The following is a 21,845-nucleotide window of genomic DNA, read 5'->3' on the forward strand; positions in this document are numbered from 1 at the left end:
GTTGGGGTTAAGGTAATTCAGAACATAGGGGTAAGGAAGACGGTGTCTATATTTTAGAACCACACATACTCTTTGAGACCAATGGAAGAAAGGTTTATTTGATCTGGAACTGAAATTTTCTGTAGTGTATAATCTAATTCAACCTATCTGTATACCTCATTTGAATAATTGAAACACAGGGAGCACAGAATAAGAAAGAGGTCCTCTCATTCTGTATAGATTATTGTAAAGCCTGGATACATTCTAGAGTATATTAAGCAGACAATCAAAAAGTATTGGCAAAGTCCCCTGAGGGAGGGGAGAAAGAGTATGGACCTATTAAACCTTACCGTCAGGGAATCCCCTGATACTGTGTCAAACTTTAGGGATACCAAATCAGTAGGCCATGCCCTCGATCATGATATTAGAGGCTTACTCTTGTGAAGCTTATGTAGGTAGCAGAGAAGCTTAGACTACCTATAGGCATGCCTAAGAGTTAGTTCTGGAGGACCTCTTTTGTGGCTCAGATGTGGCCTCAGCCTATCTAAGCCCAACTCTGCAAGTGAAATCATTGCCCTCCCCATTATGTGGGACATGACATCCAGGGGTGAAAGTCTCCCTGGCAACGTGGGAGATGACTCCCAGGGATGAATCCAGACCTGGCACCATGGGATCAACAGTTACATCCTGACCAGAAGGGGGAAAGTAAGTGTAATTAATAAAGTGTCAGTGGCAGAGAGAAAGGTCAAATAGAGTTGAAAGGCTACTCTGGAGGTTGCTCTTATGCAAGCTTCAGTTAGACCTTGCTACCTATCATAACCTGCCAACCCCCAACCAGGACTATTTCAGTCAATCCTAAAGAACACCTAGGGCGATATATAAGATCCCACAAGTGTTCCAGGCACTTGAGTAACTTTCCAGAATCCTACAACCTCCAGATGGGTCCCTGGTCCAGATAAGTCCTGAAACCTAGCCCAGCCTCTCCAGAACATCAGATAGTTCCATCTCCCTACCCCATATTAGTGAAAGACCCTTCTAATATCAAAAATTTAGAATGAGCATAGCCCAAACACCCCTAAAGAGAGGGATGTAAAGATCAAAGGTGATGGTGGAGTTGTACAGAGAAGTTAGGATTTAACAAATGAATATGAATGCTGAATCATTAAATTGATATCCCTTTTAGTCTCCAGTATTTTAGAGCAGCTAGAAGTAAAACCTTAAAATTGTGAAACTGTAACCCATGTCAAACTCTGAAATCTGTCCTACAACTAATTGTGGTGCTGTGCTTTGAAATTTATAGCTTTTTAGTATATATGTTATTTTTCACAAAAGAAAGAAGGAAAAAAAGTCGATTGTGATGATAAAAAAAATATTTAAGCCCTCTAGCCTCCTATATACTGGAGCAGCTAGAAGGGAAAATCTGAGAGGATCCTATGGTAGCCCATGACAAACTCTAGGATCTGTTCTGTAACTACTTGTTGAAGAGTTATTTGAAAACTATTGTTTCTTTATTTCTTTGCTTTGTGTATATGTTTTACTATACAACAAAAAAAGTTAAAAAAAAATACAACTTGGAGAACTGGAAGTAGATGGTGGAGAGGAATGATCCATTGCGTTTACTGAGAGCTACATGCATGGCGGAAGTTGGGAAGACGTAGGGACCTCCTGTAACATCATCAGATTTCCCCTCCCTAATCACAGCCTAGTATCAATACCTCGACTCAGCTCCCATTCATAACAAGGCACTCAGGGGCATAGCAATGGCCTACAATTCTTACAGCTTGCCCTGGACCAGTAGCAGAGTCCTAGAAATGGGATCTCAAGACAAAGAATACAGTGGAATGGAGACAACACTGGGCATCTCAACAAGGGGCTCTTTACTAGCCAAGTGGCATTAGACAAGTCACTTAAAGTATCTGACTTGTTAAATTCGTGTGTAAATCTGAGACAGCTGGATTGGATGATCCCAACAAGCCCCTCCATTCCTAAAGATCTGTAACCTCAGTTCTCTGTATGTAAAAAGTGAAGATCTAGTTTGACAATATTGAGAGACTAGGCTACAATAGAGCTGGAATAGGTTTTGAAAGTGGGGGACAGGGAGTAGACATGGTATTCCTAGGCTCTTTGTATTAGTTCTGAGTGGAGGATTTTTCCTAAGAAAGTAATAGAAAGAAATCTCCATGACCCTTACTTCGGGAGTCCAGATCAAGAGGATGCATGCACTAATACAGAAAATAAGTTACTATGGCTTGGTGAGGGTGCTCTTACCCTTTTCCTGGGGTCATGGTGATTCTGGATTCCAGCTGAATCTGCCAATGATAGTTGAGGAGTTTATATACAGTAGCTGCACCTAAATCGGACTGTGTTTTATGTCTCTGGAAAATTATTCTAAACTTCTCTAATTTTGCTTGCCCTCGGTTAGCCTTATGGCAGGGAGTGGTGTTGATTCTCCAGGGAGCTCACTAGTGAAAATCAAGTAGGATTTTTTCTCTCTATCCTTTCCAAGGGAGGGTACATCTGTCCCCCAGACCTTCCAGAGCCACCCCACAGTGCCAGGTTTGCAATCCTAACCAACTGAAGCCTCTGCCAGGATCACATGCATTTCAGCTTATGAGTTTTGGGTGAGGTAACTCTGGGGTTCCCAAATGCCCATTCACATAACTACAATTATCAAGTAAACAGAATATTTTCATAATTAAGGGTAACCTCATAACATACAAGTGATGAGTCATGTAAAATATTCCTCACTGAAGAAAAAGATTTCAGTATGCTGCTTACATTTGGATTTCACTTGTAGCATTTAAGCTGCTCTATTAAGCCTCTGTAATATGCATTATAATAGCTCGTTCTGGAATCAATTAGATTATCTAGTCCAACCCTCACTTGAGACACAGCATTATGTTTTCAGTCCAGTTTTAATAGCTGTTACATTTCTTTTTGTAGAAAAGTCTAAATATAAGCCTGGAGAAAGGAAAGATAATTCTAAACTGTTTTGACATTAGGTGATTATAGCTTAACTTGCATTTCTGGTCAACTGAACAGTGGGGACTTTGGATAGGCAACCTCATTAGACTCCGAAGAAATATATATATATACACTTGGGTTCTCCTCTGCTTTGGATTTTCTGAAAAGAAGAAACCCCATGTTTAGGGTAAAAGGTTCTGAAAATATGATTTTGCCCTGACTAGTAAGTAGAATTATGTGGCTTTGGCCCTGTGAGATTAATGCCTATAACTTTGCATTCTCTACCCAACAATAGTTACTTTGAATATAATTTCTGAGAAATAGCACTTTGCTGTTAACAGGCTCTTCCTGTCATGCCTGGAGAGGCAATAGGCTTCTTCAAACTTCCAGGGTCTGAATTTGATGGGACATGCCCTTGATTTTGGGGTTTGCCCTTATGAAACTTATTCCTACAAGGGAGAAGCTAAGTCTGCTTGTGAGTGTGCCTGGGAGTCACCCCCAGAGAACCCCTTTTCTTTTTTTTTTTGTATGTTGTATAGGCGGAGTCACATTTCATTCTTTTTTCCATGTGAGTAGCCCTTTCCTGCCGCGCCATTTGTTGAATATTTGTTTGTTTGTTTTTTCATTTGTTTGTATGCTTGTTTGTTTGGGAAGTTCACGGGCCAGGAATCAAACCTGGCTCTCCCTCATGGCAGGCGAGAATTCTACCACTGAACTACACTTGCACCCCTCCAGAGAACCTCTTTTGTTGCTCAAATGTGGCCTCTCTCTCTAAGCCAACTGAGCAGGTGAATTCGCTTCCCTCCCTGTCCCCCTCCATGGGAAATAATTCCCAGAGTTGTGGCTCTCCCTGGCAACGTGGGACATGTCTCCCACGGGTGTTCTTGGCCCTGGCATCATGGGTAAGGGAGGGTCTTCTTGACCAAATGAGGAAAGATAAATAAGGCAAGGTAAAGTTTCAGTTCTGAGAGATTTTGAGGGGAGTCTAGGGGTCTTTCTGGAGGTTATTCTTATGCAGTATGCAGCCAGCCCTTTCTAGTTTTTGGTGTGTTGGTGTGCCTGGATGGAAGTGCCTGAAACTGTTGAGCTATGGTCCCATGTCCATGATTCTTGAGGATGATTGAATGACTGTGGGGCTTTTAAGGCATGAACTTGTGAGTGTGAAAACCTTGTGCCTGGCACTCCCTTTGTCCTGTGTATGAACAAATGAATAAGGAAAAAAAAAGACAAAAGAATAAATAAACAATAGGGAGCGGTAGGTGGATGGTAGGATGTTTTGCCTGTTCTTTTTTACTTTAATTTTTATTTTTCTTGTTTTTGGAGTGATGAGGGTGTTCAAGGGTCAATTGTGATGATGACTGCATAGCTTTGTGATGCTGCTGTGATTGTACAGTTTAGATGATTATATCTCAATGAAAAAATATTGAAGAAACAAAAACAAAGAAAAAAACCCCCACCGGGGTCTGGATTTATAATCACTGACACCTGGGGTGATCTATCAGCTTTATAAAAAACAAATCAGTAATGACAGGGAAAACTGTGTGTGAGTATATGTGGTGGGAAATGGGAAACTGTACTTTCTACATGATTTTTTCCTTAAACATTTTACTTTGAAATAATATCAAACTTACAGGACAATTGCAAAAATAATACAAAACTCATACAGCGAACAACAGCATACCCATCCATACCCAGATTCACCAATTTTAACATTTTCTGCATGATTTTTTATGTAAACCTACAACTGCGCTAATAAAAAAATTTAAATCACTTTCTTGGCAGATACAGGAGTAGGGAAGCCATATTTCCCATTGTGCAGTGGTTTCTGATTTGGCTTTTTCTTCATGGTTTAATTTCCTGTCTATTTCCTACCTCATTTCAACCACACCTGAATATCTATATCATATTTCTGTAAGTAAGATGCACTTCAAATTCGAATCTGGGATGTCCTGTCTCAGTAATGGGAGGAGAAATATTAATTCATAATTATATTAACTAACAACATTATGTAAAAGAGGAAGCCTCATATGCTTGCAAGAGTTGGAGAATCCTGGCACGAATCTCATTCCTACTGCTTAATAGCTGTGTGACTCTGGCAAGTTATTTAAATTCTCTGGGCCTTTGTTTCCCCATTTGTGAAAAAAGATATGCTGACAACTAAAAGGTTAACACAGGGAAATGTGTCTGGCACCTTGTTAGTGCTGAGTAAATGTTTAAAGCTCCTTAAAAAAATCCGTCTCTGTGTATAAGAGAACTTCCCAGGCATTTAAAATTAGGACTTAAACACAAAGGGGTCTTCATTTCCATTACTACTGGGTTGGGGACTACCTGTATTGAACTCCATTCTTGAGAAATACTGCAGAGCAAATACGCAAATCAAAAGAAAAGCTGTAGTTTGAGTTTTATGTCATAACTGGATTGGTCATGCATCAGAGAATCAATCAATTTATAGTTTCGGGTATCTATCGTATGTGCCTTTGTTCCATAAATTGCAGCACCTTACAACTCCTTGGTTCTCTTCCTAACTCACCTGTGAGCTCTTCAAGAAAAGACAAGAACTATGTCCTTCTCCTCACCATATCCTCAGAATGTAACCCAATGTGAGCTTTGCACTCATGAAATGAGAGCTATTAATAGGACAATAGGTCATTTTTAGGTGTTACCTGGTATTTAACAAATAAGTGTTCTAATATAATAAGGGAATTCTGAGTAGAGTGATAATGGGATCAGGCAGTCCTGAAAGACTGTGCATTGGAGCACACATAGATGTGGAGGATTTTTCACACTGCTTTTCCTCAAGAATGCAAAGGGAATTGGAAAGAGGTGCATGCAGATAAGACAATGTTGTACTGGGAGATATACATGTATGCCATTTGTACTATTTCTTTGTAAATCCCCAAAGGTTTCAGTGTCATTGTCTTACTGTTGGCATATTTGACAACTGAAGCCTAGTTTGTGTTTTGTAATTAGAGGTATTCAAAGACTTCTGTTCTGTGAGAATGGAGACTTCGCCCTTTTGTGTATCTTAATACCACCGTTGCTAACAATATTTAAAAATGGAAGGGCCCATTCAAAGCTGAAGCTTGAGCAACCCTCAGCCTTCAGACATTCATGCTAAGAAAGGAAGCAAGGCAGGGCTTCAAATAATCCAGACAAACTTGTGTTACAAGAAATAACATCATAAAAAAAGCTCCATTTGGCAGGAAGTCCGACTGATGGCTGGATTTCAAGCACTATTTGTTATAGCCAGTTTCCCGTAGAGCAAAGAAACTTGGCACCAGCTTGCACAGTTTGTTCTAGCACGAACTGACCTGTAACTGGAGTTAAATTCTGGGTTCCTGTGAATCCTGACTGGACTATGGATGGAGTGAGGTACAGCCATAGAGAATAGATGCCTTGCGGGGCTGTTGTGAATGCAGCTGACAAGTTCTATGTAATGAAGAGCAGCAACTTCTAGCTGATACTCAATGCTGCTGGTTGAAACTGTTCCCTGTCTGATCCAAATATTGGTGTATGTGCTGGTGATGGTAAAGAACTATCCCTAACACATATTCCAGGATGTACTGACGATGAACATCCACTCCAGAGGAATCTTGTAATGGGATTTAAAAAAAAATTATTGATAAAACAACATACCAAACATACAAACATTCTTTTTTTTCGGTTCTATAAAAATAACCAATAATTCACAGTATCATCACATAGTTGCATATGCATCATCATGATCATTTCTTAGAACATTTGCATCAATTCAGAAAAAGAAATAAAAAGACAACAGAAAAAAATTCATGCATACCATATCCCTTACCCCTCCCTTTCAGTGATCCCTAGCACTTCAATCTAAATTTATTTTAACATTTGTTCCCCCTATTATTTATTTTTTGTTCCATGTTTTTCTCTTCTGTTGATAAGGTAGATAAAAGGAGCATCAGACACAAGGTTGTCACAATCACACAGTCACACTGTGAAAGCTATATCATTATACAATCATCTTCAAGAGACATGGCTACTGGAACACAGCTCTACATTTTCAGGCAGTTCCGTCCAGCCTCTCCATTACATCTTGACTAACAAGGTGATATCTGTTTAGTGCGTAAGAATAACCTCCAGACAGCCAAAATGTCCATCAACAGACGAGTGGCTAAACAAACTGTGGTATATACATATGATGGAATATTATGCAGCTTTAAGACAGAATAAACTCATGAAGTATGTAACAACATGGATGGACCTTGAGAACATTATGCTGAGTGAGACTAGCCAAAAACTAAAGGACAAATACTGTATGGTCTCACTGATATGAACTGACATTAGTGAATAAACTTGGAATATGTCGTTGGTAACAGAGACCATCAGGAGATAGAAATAGGGTAAAATATTGGGTAATTGGAGCTGAAGGGATACAGACTGTGCAACAGGACTGGATAAAAAACTCAGAAATGGACAGCACAATACTACCTAACTGTAATGTAATTATGTTAAAACACTGAATGAAGTTGCATGTGAGGATGATAGAGGGAGGAGGGCTGGGGACATAAATGAAATCAGAAAGAAAGATAGATGTTAAAGATTGAGATGGTATAATCTAGGAATGTGTAGAGTGTATAATAATAGTGAAATGTACAATGTACAAATTTTAAAAATGTTTTTGCATGAGGAAGAACAAAAGAATGTCATTATTGCAGGGTGCTGAAAATAGATGATAATTAATACTTTAAAATGTCTCCTTATGTGTGAGACTAAAGCAAAAAATGTTTATTTGTTACAAAATTTATATTTTGACTAGAGCATTTCCTAATATAACTCATGTAGATAGTTTGAATTTCATAAGTACTTGGAATCTCAGGTAGGACATGAGATTTTGTTGGTTTGTCCAGAGTGATGCCCCAATGAATCCCAGAGTGATTCGATCAGTGACTGGAAAAGTATTTGCAAGCCCCCTTCGGGGAATGGTGATAGCAGGGAGAAATTCAACTTCCCCAAGTTGGTTGAATTCTTGATATTCTCACAAGCAGTGTGGACAGCCAAAGCTATAAGCTGAGCCCCCAGTCTTGGGGTTTGTTCATATGAAACTTAACCCCACAAAGGATAGGTCAAGTCTACTTAAAATTTAGGCCTAAAAGTCACCCCCAAGAGAGCCTCTGTTGTTGCTCAGATATGGCCTCTCTCTCCAGCCAACATGCCGAGCAGTCTCACCACCCCTTCCCCTCTCTGCATGGGACATGACTCGCAGGGGTGTGGAGCTTCCTGGCAACGTGGGACAGAGATCCTGGAATGAGCTGAGACTCAGCATCAAGGGACTGAGAAAAACCCTAGAATGAGCTGAGAATTAACATCAAGGGATTGAGAGAAACTTCTTGATCAAAAGGGGAAGAGTGAAATGAGACTAAATGTCAATCGCTGAGAGATTACAAACAGAGTTGAGAGGTTATCCTGGAGGTTATTCTTATGCATTAAGTAGATATCACCTTGTTGTTCAAGATGTAGCGGAGAGGCTGGAGGGAACTGCCTGAAAATGTAGAGCTGTGTTCCAGTAGCCATGTTTCTTGATGATTATTGAATAATTACATAGCTTTCACAATGAGACTCTGTGAATGTGAAAACCTTGTGTCTGATGCTCCTTTTACCTACTGTATCAACAGAAGAGTAGAACATATGGAATAAAAATAAATAATAGGGGGAACAAATATTAAAATAAATTTAGTTTGAAATGCTAGTGGTAAATGAAAGCGAGGGGGTAAGGGGTATGGTATGTATAATCTTTTTTTCTTTATTATCGTTTTATTTCTTTTTCTGTTGTCTTTTTATTTCTTTTTCTAAATTGATGCAAATGTTCTAAGAAATGATGACTATGCAACTATGTGATGATATTAAGAATTACTGATTGTATATGTAGAATGGAATGATATCTTGATGTTTTGTTTGTTAATTTTTTTTAATTAATAAAAAAAGTTAAAAAAAAAAAGAATAATCTCCAGGATAACCTCTCGACTCTGATTTGGAATCTCTCAGCCATTGACACTTTATTTTGTCTCTTTTCACTCTTCCCCCTTTTGGTCGAGAAAGTTTCCTCAATCCCTTGATGCTGAGTCTCAGCTCATTCTAGAATTTCTGTCCCACGTTGCTTGGAAGGTCCACACCCCTGGGAGTCATGTCCCAGACAGAGGTAGGGCAGTGAGTTTACTTGTTATGTTGGCTGGAGAGAGAGGCAACATCTGAGCAACAAAAGAGGCTCTCTTGGGGGTGACACTTAGGCCTAAATTTTAAGTAGACTTGACCTATCCTTTGCGGGTTAAGTTTCATATGAACAAATCCCAAGACTGGGGGCTCTGCCTATAGCTTTGGTTGTCCCCACTGTTTGTGAGAATATCAAGAATTCAACTTGATGATGTTGAATTTTCCCACTTTCTCACCATTCCCCGAAGGGGACTTTGCAAATACTTTTTAATTCACTGTTCAAATCACTCTGGGATTTATTGGGGCATCACTCTGGACAAACCAACAAAATTTCATGCCCTACTCAAGGTTCCATGTACTTATGGTTTTCAATTAAGCTGGCTACATAAGTTATATTAGGAAATGCACTAGTCAAAATATAAATTTTGTACCAAATAAACATTTTTTGCTTTAGTCTAACACATAAGTTAAAATTTTAAAATATTAATTGCCATCTATTTTCAACACCCTGCAGTAATGACATTCCTTTGTTCTTCCTCATGCAAAAACATTACAAACATTCTTAACATACAAACATCCCATACATGGTGTGCAATGAGTGGTTCACATTATCATCACATAGTTGTGTATTCATCACCATGATCATTTTTAGAACATTTGCATCACTTCAGAAAAAGAAATAAAAAGAAAAGATGCATACATCCCCTACCCTCAACCCACCCTCTCATTGATTCTCAATATTTCAATCTACCCAATATTTACCCTTTATTTCCCCTTATTATTTATTTATTTTTTGTCCTTATTTTTTTTTACTCATCTGTCCATATCCTAGATAAAAAGAGCATCAGACACAAGGTTTTCACAATCTCGCAGTCACATTGTGAAAACTATATCATTACACAATCATCTTCAAGAAACATGGCCACTGGAACACAGCTCCACATTTTCAGACACTTCCCTCCAGCCTCTCCATTACATCTTGACTAACAAGGTGATATCCATGTAATGTGTAAGAATAACCTCCAGGGCAACCTCTAGACTCTGCCCGGAATCTCCCAGCCACCGACACTCCACTTTGTCCCATTTCGTTCCTCACCTCCCTAGTCGAGAAAATCCTCTCAATCCCCCAATGCTGAGTCCCAGCTCATTCTAGGATTTCTGTCCCACATTGCCAGGAAGGTTTATACCCCTGGGAGTCATGTCCCACGTAGAGAGGGGGTGGACAGTGAGTTTGCTTACCATGTTGGCTGAGAGAGAGGCCACATCTGAGCAATAAAAAGATTCTCTGGGGGTGACTTTTATGCCTAATTTTAAGTAGGCTTAGTCTATCCTTTGTGGAGATAAGTTTCTTATGAACAAATCCCAAGATTGAGGGTTCAGCCTATTGATTTTGTTGTCCTCATTGCTTGTGAGAATATCAGGCCTTTTCCAAATGGGAAAGTTGAATTTTCCCCCTTTCTCACTATTTCCCCAAGGGGACTTTGCAAATACTTTTTTATTCACTATTCAAATCACTCTGGGATTTATTGGGCTTCACTCTGGACAAACTTACAAAATCTTATGCTCTACTCAAGGTTCCATGTACTTATGGTGTTCATTAAACTGTCCATATAAGTTGTATTAGGAGATAACACACCACTCTTAATAATGGATAGAATATCTATTCAGAAGATCAATAAGGAAGTACAGGACTTGAGTGATATATTAAGTCAACTAGACCTAACAGGAATATACAGAACAGTGTATCCACTTAAAAAAGAACACTTGAAAATAATATAGCATGGTTCATCCCCCAGGAGAGAGCATCCATTGAGTCAGAAAACAAGTCTCAACGAATTAAAAAATACTGAAATCATATAATGTATCTTCTCTCACCACAATGGAATGAAGCTAGAAATCAATAAAAGAGGGAGAGGTGGAAAATTCACAAATATGTGGAAATTAAACAACATACTCCTTTTTTTATTTTTTGGCATGGACTGGCTCCAGGAATTGAACCCCAGTCTCCAGCATGGCAGGCAAGAATTCTGCCACTGAGCCACCATTGCACCGCCCTAAACAACATACTCTTTAACAACCAATGGCTTAAAGAGGAAATCAGAAGTGAAATTAGGAAAGATTTTGAGGCAAATGAAAATGAAAATACAACATATCAAAATTTATGGAATGTAGCAAATGCGGTGTTGATAGTTAAATTTATAGCTCTAAATGCTTACATTAAAAAAGAGAAAGACTTCAAATCAGAGACCTAACCTCAAAACTGGAATAATTAGAAGAAGAGCAAACTAAACCCAAAGCAAGTAGAAAGAGGAAGATAACAAAGATTAGAGTGGTGGGATACAAGATCAACACCCCCAAATCAGTAGTGTTTCTATATCCAAGCAATGAACAATTAGAAGAAAAAATTTGAAAAAAACCTTTGCTTACTAAAATAATCTATTATCTCAGAATAAATCTAACCAAAGATATAAAGCACTTGTACATAAAATACTACAAATCATTGCTAAAAGAAATTAACGAAGACCTAAATAAATGAAAGGATAATTCTGTGTTCATGGAAAGAAAGACTAAATATCATTAAGATGTCTAATACTACCCAAGACATTTTTTAGATTTAATGCAACCCCAATCAAAATTCCAACAACTTTCTTTTCAGAATGGAAAGGCCAATGTCAAAATTACATGGAAGGGTAAGGGCCCTGAATAAGTAAAGTCATCTTGGGAAAGAAGAATGAAGTTAGAGGACTCACACTTCCCAATCTTTTTTTTTTTAATTTTTTTTTCCATGGGCAGGCACCGGGAATCGAACCTGGGTCCTCTGGCATGGCAGGCAAGCATTCTTGCCTACTGAGCCACCATCACACTTCCCAATCTTAAAACTTATTATAAAGCCGCTGTAGTTGAAACAGCATGGGAGTAGCACAACGATAAACAGAAAAACCAATGGAATAGAAATGACAGCTCAAAAATCAACCTTTTCATTTATGGCCAACTGATTTTTGACAAAGTGGCTAAGACCATTCAAGTGGGAAAGAATGGACTCTTCAATAAGTGATGCTGGGAAAACTGGATTCTCATTTGTAAACAAACAAACAAACAAAAACCAACAAAAAACAAAAAACAGGACACCTACCTCACATCCTATTAAAAAATCAACTGAAAAGTGATAAAAAATAAATTGTCAGTGGCTGAGAGATTTCAAACAGAGTCGAGAGGTTATCCTGGAAGTTATTCTTACACGTTATATCGATATCCCCTTTTTAGTTTATGGTGTATTGGAGTGGCTAGAGGGAAATACCTGAAACTGTAGAGCTGTATTCCAGTAGCCTTGTTTCTTGAAGATGATTGTATAATGATAGAGCTTTTATAATGTGACTGTGTGATTGTGAAAACTATGTGTCTGATGCTGCTTTTATCTAGAGTGTGGACAGATGTGTGAAAAATATAGATAAAAAATAAACAAATAATAGGAGGAATAAAGGTTAAAATAAATTGGGTAGGTGGAGATACCAGTGGTCAAGGAGAAGGAGGGATAAAGGGTATGTATGTATGAATTTTTTCTTTGTAATTTCTTTTTCTGGAGTGATGGAAATGTTCAAAAAAATGATCATGGTGATGAATACACAACTATGTGATGATATTGTGAGCCCTTGATTGTATACCATGTATGGAACATTTGTGTGTTAAGAATGTTTGTATGTTGTTTTATCGATAACATATTTTAAAAAAAAGTGATTAAGGTGGGTGCACAGGTAGTTCTGTGGTAGAATGCTCGCCTTTTATGCAGGAGACCCGGGTTCGACTCCTGGACCATGCACCCCTTCAAAAAAATTGCTTAAGGAAATAAGACATAAGGAAAAAGATAAATCCGAATTATAAACACTCAAAAATGAGGCAACAGAACTCAAGAAAGAAGTAGAAGTATAGGAAAAAAAATCACTTCAGAAATGACTAAATTAAAAGGAATCCCCAAGAATACATAAATATAGTAGAAAATGCCTTAAGACCAATAAAAAAATGAAAAAGAGGAAATTTTTAGAAATAAAAAATAAATGACAAGAGATATAAAAAGTATTCAAGAAAAAGTGACAAATACTGTGGCAAAGATCCAACAAGGAGTCCCAGAAAAGAAGCAAATTGAAAGAATAAAAAAATGACTAAATACCATAATTTGGGAAAAGTCTCCTAAAATAAGACAAGATTTGAAACTACATACAAAAGAGGACACCATGTGCCTGAGAATACTGACCCAGAACAAATAACATCCAGATGTATTCTAGTAAAGTTAGTGACTTTAAAGAAAAAAAAATTGTTTTGGATTCTCAGCAAAAAGAGCACATAATTTATATAGGAAAAGAAAATCAGATTATGTTCTTTGAGAACAAAATTTTAAGCCAGAAGAAAATGGAGTAACATATTTAAAATACTCAAGAAAAGAGAACCTGAGCCAATGATTTTATATTCTCAAAACTTACTTTCAAGTATAAGGGGCACAGGAATTGTCAATATGCAAAAACTCAGGGAATCATATTCCTATAAGACTTTCTTAAGGAATCTACTAGAGAATGAGCTTCAAACAAGCAAAAATACTAAAGAAACACTGACAGAGATTGGTGGTGAGAATTAAATATGTAGTTACTTGTAGAACTAAGACTAAATGAGAGTTAAAAGACAGAGTGTGTAATGACTACATCTTACTATATAGATATAATACAACTATTAAAAAAATGGGAGCATATATGTGAAAAATTAATGTGTTTGGTAATCAGACAATGGTAGTATTTGTCTTGTTATTTTAAGACTGCGTACATGTTTTAAATATGCCTATGGATAAGGTAAATAACGTATCCATTTTTGGTGGTTACGATTTTCATATGTTAATTGCAAAAATATTTGTATCTTCATATTTTCCTGAAATCAGGAAAATGTTTAGTAACATAGGTCATTACTATAGCAATGCAGATATTTGTAATGACTTTCTATTTGATATTTTGAAAACATACAAAATTTTGACATTGATCAATGGTATTTAAGTTATTGTTTAATATTTAGAATTTAAGAACTTTGCTATCTGAGTTTGTAGATTTTTTCCTTGTTGCCTTAATTTTAAATTGGTTTATGAAACTTATTGCACAAACACAGATTTTAGAATGATTATATGGATACTTTATTTAAATATGCCTATGGTTAAACTACCATATCCATTTTTGGTGGTTCTAAGTGTATTGCTTGTTTTCATAAATAAAACTATTTAAAAAAGTCAACTCAAAATGGATCAAAGACCTTAATATAAGAGATAGAACTATCAACCCCCTAGAAGAAAACCTAAGGAAGCGTCTTTAGAACCTTGTGTTGGTCAAGTTTCTTAGACTTTGCACCCAAAGCACAAGCAGCAAAAGAAAAAATAGATAAATGGGACCCCATCAAAATAAAATACTTTTGTTCCTCAAGGACGTTATCATGAAAGTGAAATGACAACCCACACAATGGGAGGAAATATTTGGAAACCACATATCTTATAAAGGATTAATATCCAGAAAATATAAAGAAACCCTTCAATTTAACTACAAAAAGACAAACAAGTCAATTAAAAAATGGATAAAAGATTGAACAGACCTCTCGCCAAAGAAGATATACAAATGACCAGGAGATATATGAAAAGATGCTCAATATCATTAGCCATCAGGGAAAATGAAATCAAAACCACAATGAGATACCATTTCACACCCATTAGAAAGGCTGCTATTAAAAAATCAGAAAATAACAAGTGTTGGAGAAGATGCAGATAAATAGGAATGTAAAATGGTGCATCTGCTGTGGAAGAAAGTTTGGCTGTTCCTCAGAAGTTTAAAGATAGAACTACCATATGACCCAGAAATCCCAATACTGGATATATATCCAAAAGAATTGAAAGCAGGGACTCAAACAGATATTTGTACACCAATATTCATATTATTATTCACAATTGCCAGAAGATGGCAATAAACAAGTGTTCACTGACTGATGAATGGATTAATAAAGTGTAGTATGAACATACAATGGAATATTATTCAGCCATAGAAAGGAATGAAGTCCTGATAATATGGGCCCTTGAAGACATCATGTTGACTGAAATAAGCCAGACACAAAAGGACAAGTAGTGTATAATCTCAGTTTTTTGAAACAGTTGGAACAAGCAAATTCATTCATTCAGGATCTAGAATATAGATTACCAGGGGGTGGGGTGGGTATAGGGAATGGGAAATTAAGGCTTAAAATACACAGTGTTCCTTTTTGGAATGGTGGAAATGTTTTGGTAGTGGATGGTGGTGATGGTAGCATGATGTCGTGAATGCAATTAACAGCACTGAAATATGTATCTGAATATGATTACAAGAGGAATGTTACACTGCATATATGGGAGAAGAATAGCATTAAAAAAAAAATCCATGGAATGACACTTCACAGTGAACCTTAAGTTAAACCATGGACTTGAATTAATAGTGCAATTATAAAAATGTGCTATCGTCAATAGTAACAAATGTTCTAAACCAAAGCAAGATGTTGGTGGTGCAGTGATATATGGGAATCCTGTATTACAACTTTTCTAAAAAAAAAAAACAAGAGAAAATAACGACTTTGAATTCACACCAATATAGCTATGGTTGTTTGGGGTGACATGCCAGAGAAAAACATGTTCTTAACCTTAATCCATTCCTGTAGATGTGTACTTATTGTAAGCAGGAGATTTTGATGAGGTTATTTCAGTTAAGGTGTGGCCCTGGATGGGTCTTAATCCTATTGCTGGAGTGCTTTATAAGGAGAATGAAACTCAGAAGGGGAGAAAGCCACAGGAAGCAAGAAGCTCAAATTCAGTGGAACCAGAAGGGAGCTGAGAGGCCAGGAGAGGCTTCTATGTGCACTCTCAAATGACAGAGGAGCCAAACACCAAGGATTGCTGACAGCCAGTCCCAGAATGCCAGTCTTTGAGAAGAAAGCATCATCTTGGTGATACCTTGATGTGGACTTTCTCTTAGCCTCAAAACCCAGATCTAATTAATAGATTCCCGTTGTTTAAGCACACAAAAAAGTCATTTAATCTTTGTATATATTGAAGTTCTTGATGCTATAACTGTTTTGGATGCTTAGTACTTCAGGTACTTTACATGTATCATCTCATTTCAGAATTGTCCCCAGTTTGCAGGTAGGTAAACAAAATTACAGAGAGATTTAAATTAAGGTTCCCTGGCTAATTAGTGGCGGATTCGGAGTTTGGCTCTAAGGCCTGTCTGAATCCAAAGCCCCCATTCCCCATTCCCCTCCACACCATTATCATAAACAAAATCCAGCCTCTGCCCTCAAGATGCTCACAGCAGTGGGTGAAATAGAGGAGGAAGCAGACAATTATAATACCATGGGGTGCAAAGTTGAAAGTAGAGAAATTTGTCTTTACAGAGGATATTAATGGAAAGGAGAATGATAGCAGATGATTCTAGTTTTGTTTTGAGCCTGGTCCTCGCTCACTACGATGACCTGGTTTCCTGAGTTTAGCTGATTGGAGAGGGAGTAACCATGCCTACAAGTCTTCAAGACTGCTGGATAAGGCTACAGGACAACTTTTTCCTCTCATCCCATTACAGAGGGCAGTATGATTTTAAAAACATGTTCTGCACGTGGCAGTGATATTCATGAGTTTTACCTTTTACATTGTGGGCACTCAAAGAAGCATTTATTGAATGAATATGAAAGCACTTTGTTCATTTGTTAACTATATAGTAAAACATAATTTCTATACTTAAAAATGTTTCAGTTACCATAACGGAAAATGGAATTTCTCAAATTAGAATCTGTGACATTTTTCAAATATTCTGATGTTTCCTTAACTTTAAAGTTTTCAGAGTTTCAAAAAATTCAGAGTTTTTTATTATTGTCTCCCTCTGCCTTCTCCCTACCCCCCGCCTTTATGTTATACCACACAGCATGACCCCAGATCTCTCTTTGATAAAACGGTTATTAATCTTTCTCACACCTACGAATGGAGTACATAATGACCCTGAGTAAACAGATTTCTGCACATTTCCACTTCATAAACAGGAAGTGATAATAGATTAAGGTGTTCATTCTCCCTCCATGGCTATAATATGCTAAGTACTGCACAGGTGGAATGCAATGCCATATTTCAATAATGCTGCATTCCATACCCAGCTATGTGATCAGATTTTTCAGCTGCTCAGTGGAATAGATGTGTCTCATGCAATCGTGAGTCTTTCCTGCAAAGACGTGTAGCGCGGTTCTCTCTACTGTGAACATGCAGTCGTTTTCAGGAACTCATTTGAGGTTGGCAACCCAGTGATTTCCTATGGGCAGACAGTAGGGCCTGCCTAACAGGCCCCCGTTTTTTGACTGACTGCCGAGCCTCCATCAGGGAAGATCGATAGTTGGCATGGCAACGAGCTCGTTTCTCCAGAAATGAGCTCCTTTTATTAAATTTTGCCAGCTATTGATCAATTCCTGATCCACATATCAAAACATGACAAGCAGTGATTGAATTGCAGATCTTGTTGAGTTAAGCAAAAAAAAAAAAAAAATATTCAAGCATCAGCTAGGGCTCTTTTTCAACAAATTTTGTTCAAGGATTCTAACAGAAATAGTGACTGGAACAGCATAAATTCATTTGTAAGGATATAGATGTACGAAGATAGGAGCATGGAATGAATCAACCACACTTTCACAGTAAGCTGAAGAATTGCAATTTGGTCTTTTTTCTCCTTTAGATGCTTTAAGACAAAGATATTTTTCATACCGGGCATTCCCTTATTTTCCAAGTTTTATGCTGAAAGACAGACAGTGTATCTGGCTGATCTTTGGGCAGACCAGGTCATTTCTTTCCTTCGGCTATTAATGGTACCACCACTCTGCTTCCTGCAATTTTAGGCTGTCAGACTGAGCATGAAAGGGAGAGCTTGAAGAGAAAGGATCCTGTTGGGAAGAAGAATGGTCAAGACCATGGAGATAGCTGTGACTTATTCTCTCCCCATTTTCCTTTCTTCTACTTCTTTTCCATTTCCTGGCCACTCAGTAGCTCTCTTCAGCTGATTTTTTTTCCAGCCCTTATAGTAGACTGATTTCTACGGTAAGTAATGTTTTTAGTTGGGAATCCTCAGGGGTTCATCTTTTTTTTCCATTAATAAAAATCACTTCACTTTGAAGAGTGAAAATAGCTTAAAACTCTCGAATGTCCAAACTGGGGATTAAAACCATACAAAGGGCCTTAATGATGCTGGAAAAGCCACATAATACATCAAGAAAAATCATGCATTAAAAAATATGTATAGAGCATTGAACCTGCGGAGTAGACGCCATGAGCAAAGCTCATCCGCCAGAGTTGAAAAAATTTATGGACAAGAAGTTATCGTTGAAGTTAAATGGTGGCAGACATGTCCAAGGGATATTGCGAGGATTTGATCCCTTTATGAATCTTGTGATTGATGAATGTGTGGAGATGGCAACTAGTGGACAACAGAACAATATTGGAATGGTGGTAATACGAGGAAATAGTATCATCATGTTAGAAGCCTTGGAACGAGTATAGGTAATGGTTATGTTCAGCAGAGAAATCGATTGCTTCCACGTGTCCCCTCCCCAAAAGGCCTTTTTTTACTGTGATATAATAATTGGGTCTTGTACATTCTTAATATTAACATTTTTGTTAAACTTTTGTAATTGTCAAAAATGCTTTCTCAAGTGCTTTGAATATAAAATAGAATATTAGCTTTTATTCTGATTGTTTCTAACAGACTTTTCCTGATGCTTGTAATTTGAAACTGATTTAGAGATTTTCTGCATTAAAATGGAAAAATCTTATTAAATATGAAAAAAAATATGTATATATATGCTCCAACCCTTATTTACATGAGAAATAACAGCTCTGCCCTCGGTTTCTTCATACCTGATTTAATGAGTCCATTTAATCTAAATTCTCATTTCAATGGCATATTACCAGAGATTCCGGAGTCAACTTCATAATCTCCATCAGGAAACTTGATGTGGTTTAGAGTCTGCTAGCTTCTTATTTACTTGTGTAATGTGGAGTATGATAGCACCCCATGACAACTGTTGCAAAAGACTAGCTGGAATTCTGTGTTATTGTGTGAAATCTATTTGTATAAAAATTTATTATAAAAATAAGGTTCCTTCAATAATGACCCCATAGAAAGAGCAGCCTCAAGAGCTCTGGCAGGGATTCCAAACCTGAATTAAAATAAACTATTTTGCATAGCAGAAATTAGACCCACATTACTGAAAAGCGCTTTCATCATGTCTGATATTATCAAAATGACTGCTGGAAGAATTAAAAGTGATTAGCTGCAGAGTATAAGTGGTGGCTATTTGCTTCTTGGAGTGTCCAGGAACTTTAAAAAATGCAATTGGTTTAAAAGCAAACCAAAGTATTATAGGACTAATAGCTAGTGTGTATAGTATGCATATATACTTGTACACATAAATACATACAAATATACACATATAAGTTTATCTATGTGTCTTTGGAGATTTACTGGGTAATATTTTAAAATATTTTTATTGATAAAACTTAACATACAAACATTCTTAGCATACAAACATTCCATACATGGTGTACAAATAATGGCTCACAATATCACCACATAGTTGTGTATTCATCACCATGATCATTTTTTTTAACATTTGCATTCACTCCAGAAAAAGAAAGAAAAAAGAAAAAACTAATAAATCCTATGCCACTTACCCCTCCCTCTCATTGACCACTAGTATTTCCATCTACCCAATTTATTTTAACCTTTGCCCACCTTATTATTTATTTTTTAATGCATTTTAACTCATCTGTCCATATTATTGGGTGTTATTATTTTTTTATTAATAAAATCCATCCACATTCAACATGAACGTTCTTAATGTATGAGCATTCTATACTCTGTATGCAATCAATGGCTAACAATATCATCACATAGTTGTATATTCATCACTATGATCATTTCTCAGAACATTTACATCACTCTGGAAAAGAAATAAAGACAAAAACTCATACAAAGCATACCCCTTACCCCTCCCTCTCACTGACCACTATTATTTCCATATACTCAATTTAACATTTGTTCCCCCCATTATTTATTTTTAATCCATTTTTTTACTCATCTGTCTATACCATAAATAAAAGGAGCATCAGAACAAAATTTTCACAACCAAGTTGCTTTGTAAAAGCTATATCACTATACAATCATCTTAAAGAAACATGGCTACTGGAACACAGCTCTACAGTTTCAGGCACTTCCCTCTAGCCTCTCTAATACACCTTAATTAAAAAAGGGGTTATCTATATAACACATAACAAGAACCTCCAGGATAACCTCTCAACTCTATTTGAAATCTCTCAGCCACGGACACTTTATTTGCCTCATTGCTCTCATCCCCCTTTTGGTCGAGAAGGTTTTCTCAATTCCTTGATGCTGAGTCCCAGCTGATTCTAGGATTTCTGTCCCACATTGCCAGGGAGGTTTACACGCCTGGGAGTCATGTCCCATGCAGAGACGGGAGGGCAGTGAGTTTGCTTGCCATATTGACTGAGAGATAGGCCACATTTGAGCAGCAAAAGAGGTTCTCTTGGGGGTGACTCTTAGGCCTAATTTTAAGTAGGCTTGATCTATCGTTTGTGGGGTTAAGTTTCATATGAACAAACCCCAAGATTGGGGGCTCAGACTATTGCTTTGGTTGTCCCCACTGCTTGTGAGAATATCAAGAATTCAACTTAATGATGTTGAATTTTCCCACTTTCTCACCATTCCCCAAAGGGGACTTTGCAAATACTTTTTAATTCACTGTTCAAATCACTCTGGGATTTATCGGGGCATCACTCTGGACAAACCAACAAAATCTCATGCCCTACTCAAGGTTTCATGTACTTACAGTGTTCAATTAAGCTGTCTATATAAGTTATATTAGTTAATGCACTATTTAAAATATAAATTTTGTACCAAATAATCATTTCTTGCTTTACTCTCACATATAAGTTAAAATTTTAAGATATTAATTACCATCTGTTTTCAACCCCCTGCAGTAATGACATTCCTTTCTTCTTAGTCATGCAAAAATATTTTTAAAATTTGTACAGTTAGTCACTATCATTATACACTCTAGGCATACCTAGATTGTACCATCTCAGTCTTTATCATCTATCTTTGTTCTGATTTCATTTGTGCCCCAATGTTTGTTTCCTCCTCCCTCTATCATTCTCACAATCAGCTTCATTCAGTGTTTAAACATAATTGTGTTACAGTTAGGTATTATTGTGCTATCCATTTCTGAGTATTTGCAATCAGTCCTATTGCACAATCTGTATCCCTTCCACTCTAATTACCCAATACCTTACCCTCTATCTATCTCTTGATGGTCTCTGTTACCCATGAAGATCTCCAAGTTTACTCACTAATGTCAGTTCGTATCAGTGATTAAACCTAATTTTAAGTAGGCTTAGCCTATCCTCTGGAGGGTTAAGTTTCATTTTAACAAACCCCAAGATTGGGGACTCAGCCTATTGCTTTGGTTGTCCCCACTGGTTGTGAGAATATCAAGAATTCTCCACTTCAAATGTTCCAAGAAATGGTCATGATGATGAATATGCAACTATGTGATGATATTGTGAATTACTGATTATACATGTAGAATGGAATGATCAAAAGTTAAGAATGTTTGCATTTGGTATTTTTTGATAT

General features: G+C 37.1%; 1 protein-coding gene across 1 annotated transcript; it reads left to right on the forward strand.

Annotated features, from left to right (window-relative positions):
- The first annotated feature begins 18,419 nt into the window (after nt 1-18,419).
- Nucleotides 18,420-18,832, forward strand: LOC143671553 (small nuclear ribonucleoprotein G). The gene has a single exon (XM_077146770.1). The coding sequence runs from the start codon at nt 18,461-18,463 to the stop codon at nt 18,689-18,691; it is 231 nt and encodes a 76-aa protein (XP_077002885.1). The 5' UTR covers nt 18,420-18,460; the 3' UTR covers nt 18,692-18,832.
- The last annotated feature ends 3,013 nt before the right edge of the window (nt 18,833-21,845 follow it).

Source organism: Tamandua tetradactyla, chromosome X (assembly GCF_023851605.1).
Source record: "Tamandua tetradactyla isolate mTamTet1 chromosome X, mTamTet1.pri, whole genome shotgun sequence".
NCBI classification, from domain to species: Eukaryota; Metazoa; Chordata; class Mammalia; order Pilosa; family Myrmecophagidae; genus Tamandua; species Tamandua tetradactyla.

Bases quoted from the DNA above. Each gene is read 5' to 3' on its own strand.
- LOC143671553 (XM_077146770.1), top strand. From the start codon at position 18,461: ATGAGCAAAGCTCATCCGCCAGAGTTGAAAAAATTTATGGACAAGAAG.